The sequence below is a fragment of the Wasmannia auropunctata genome, unplaced genomic scaffold (assembly GCF_000956235.1).
Source record: "Wasmannia auropunctata unplaced genomic scaffold, wasmannia.A_1.0 LD318380.1, whole genome shotgun sequence".
In the NCBI taxonomy this organism is placed as follows: domain Eukaryota; kingdom Metazoa; phylum Arthropoda; class Insecta; order Hymenoptera; family Formicidae; genus Wasmannia; species Wasmannia auropunctata.
In genome coordinates, this window is record NW_012044510.1 from 1 (window position 1) to 1550 (window position 1550).

A 1550-nucleotide genomic window follows, 5' to 3' on the forward strand; every position below is an offset into this window, starting at 1 on the left:
AAAATGTACGTTTATCATCTATTTTACTAATAAATATGATATAAATAATATTAATGTACAGCTTTAATTAATATATAATACTTTACCTGAATAGCGACGATACCAACAAACGCATGTAATGCGTTTTCGTATACTTCTTTCTCTGCAGTATTTGTCAAAATGTCTGTGACATTCATACCGTATGATTTTAAAGTAGCATCACATACTCTTATCGTATTTGCGAAAACTTGAAATTTTAATAAATTTCGACCTAATTTTAATTAAAAAATGATATCAATTTAGTTATTATTTAGTTACTACAGTAAATTGAGTATATGCATGATATTAAATATTACCCATTCTTGACCATTGCGAGCCTAAAGCAGAAAATACGAAGCAAACAGATCTTTTCACATTTTTACAATTTTGAATTTCTTTTATTGATTCTTGTTGCAAAGTATTCAGTATAATATACCCTCTCCATGAGTGACCGTCTATATTGTCTGCATAAATGTCATGTAATAAACGGATATATTCTACATCTGTCGGACGATTAGCAATCTATAATGGCAAACTTAAAAAAAATTAATATCAAAACATTCAAAATAACGTCAGTTTTTGAAATATCTACTAACGTCGTTTAAAAACAATTTCACTGATTCTTCACTACGTCCAGATAGCATTACAAGCCTTGGTAGATCATCATTCGGTGCTCCATTATTAATTTTCTGTTTGAGATTCCACTTTAATAGCATATGAGCGTTGGATCCCCCAAAACCAAAAGAATTGATCCCTATATAGCCATTTTTAAGTGCCAATGGTTTTTCGACAACACATACGGCTCCATTTTTCAATGCATCTATATCATTTCGTGGTGATGTATAATTGATGTTTGGTGGAACAAAACCAGTTTCGAATGCTATTATTATCTTTAATAAAAATAACAATTCTATTATTATTATAACAACAAATTCAAATTTACATGTCAAATTTGTTATATGTAAAATAACAAATTTGAAATGTAAATTGGAATTAATTTTTAGATATTAATTATGGTCATATATCGTATGTTATGTCTTACTATGTTAATTTCAATGATAACCAAAATTGAAGTTTGACAAGATTCTTGCAATCATTTAATAAATTTTCGTATTCTTGTGCGAGAGTGACCTTGTTGAATTATAACTATATTGTATCTCATAAAATAAATTTGACGTATATGCGTGCGTGTGTTTCTATGCGTGCTAACATAATTAAATATAAGAAAAAAATAAAAATTAAATTAAATTAAAAGGAAAGTCGAATATTATTTTACCTTAGCGATTTGCGTTAAACCGCTAGCAGGTTCAGCATGACCAAGATTGGATTTTACAGATCCTAAAAATAATGGAGTTTCTCTATTTTTACACAAAATGTTGTAGATAGCATTAATTTCCGGAGGATCGCCAGCTTTCGTAGCGGTACCATGCGCTTCAATATAATCCAAGCAAAGTTTCGATATTCCGCACTCATTGTAAAATTCCATTAGCAAAGTACTTTGCATAAGCGTCGATGGATATGTTATCCCTTCT

The 1550-nt window shown here is 29.3% G+C and overlaps 1 protein-coding gene across 1 annotated transcript; it reads right to left on the bottom strand.

The window, feature by feature from the left end:
• Positions 1–86: 86 nt before the first annotated feature.
• LOC105460640 (fatty acid synthase-like) lies at positions 87–1530 on the bottom strand (the record flags this gene model as incomplete). Its single annotated transcript, XM_011707135.1, has 4 exons — positions 1295–1530; positions 615–908; positions 336–540; positions 87–250 (listed from the first exon to the last, which is right to left on the bottom strand). Coding segments are annotated over exons 1-4 (891 nt in total), but the record flags the coding sequence as incomplete, so codon positions are not given.
• Positions 1531–1550: the final 20 nt, after the last annotated feature.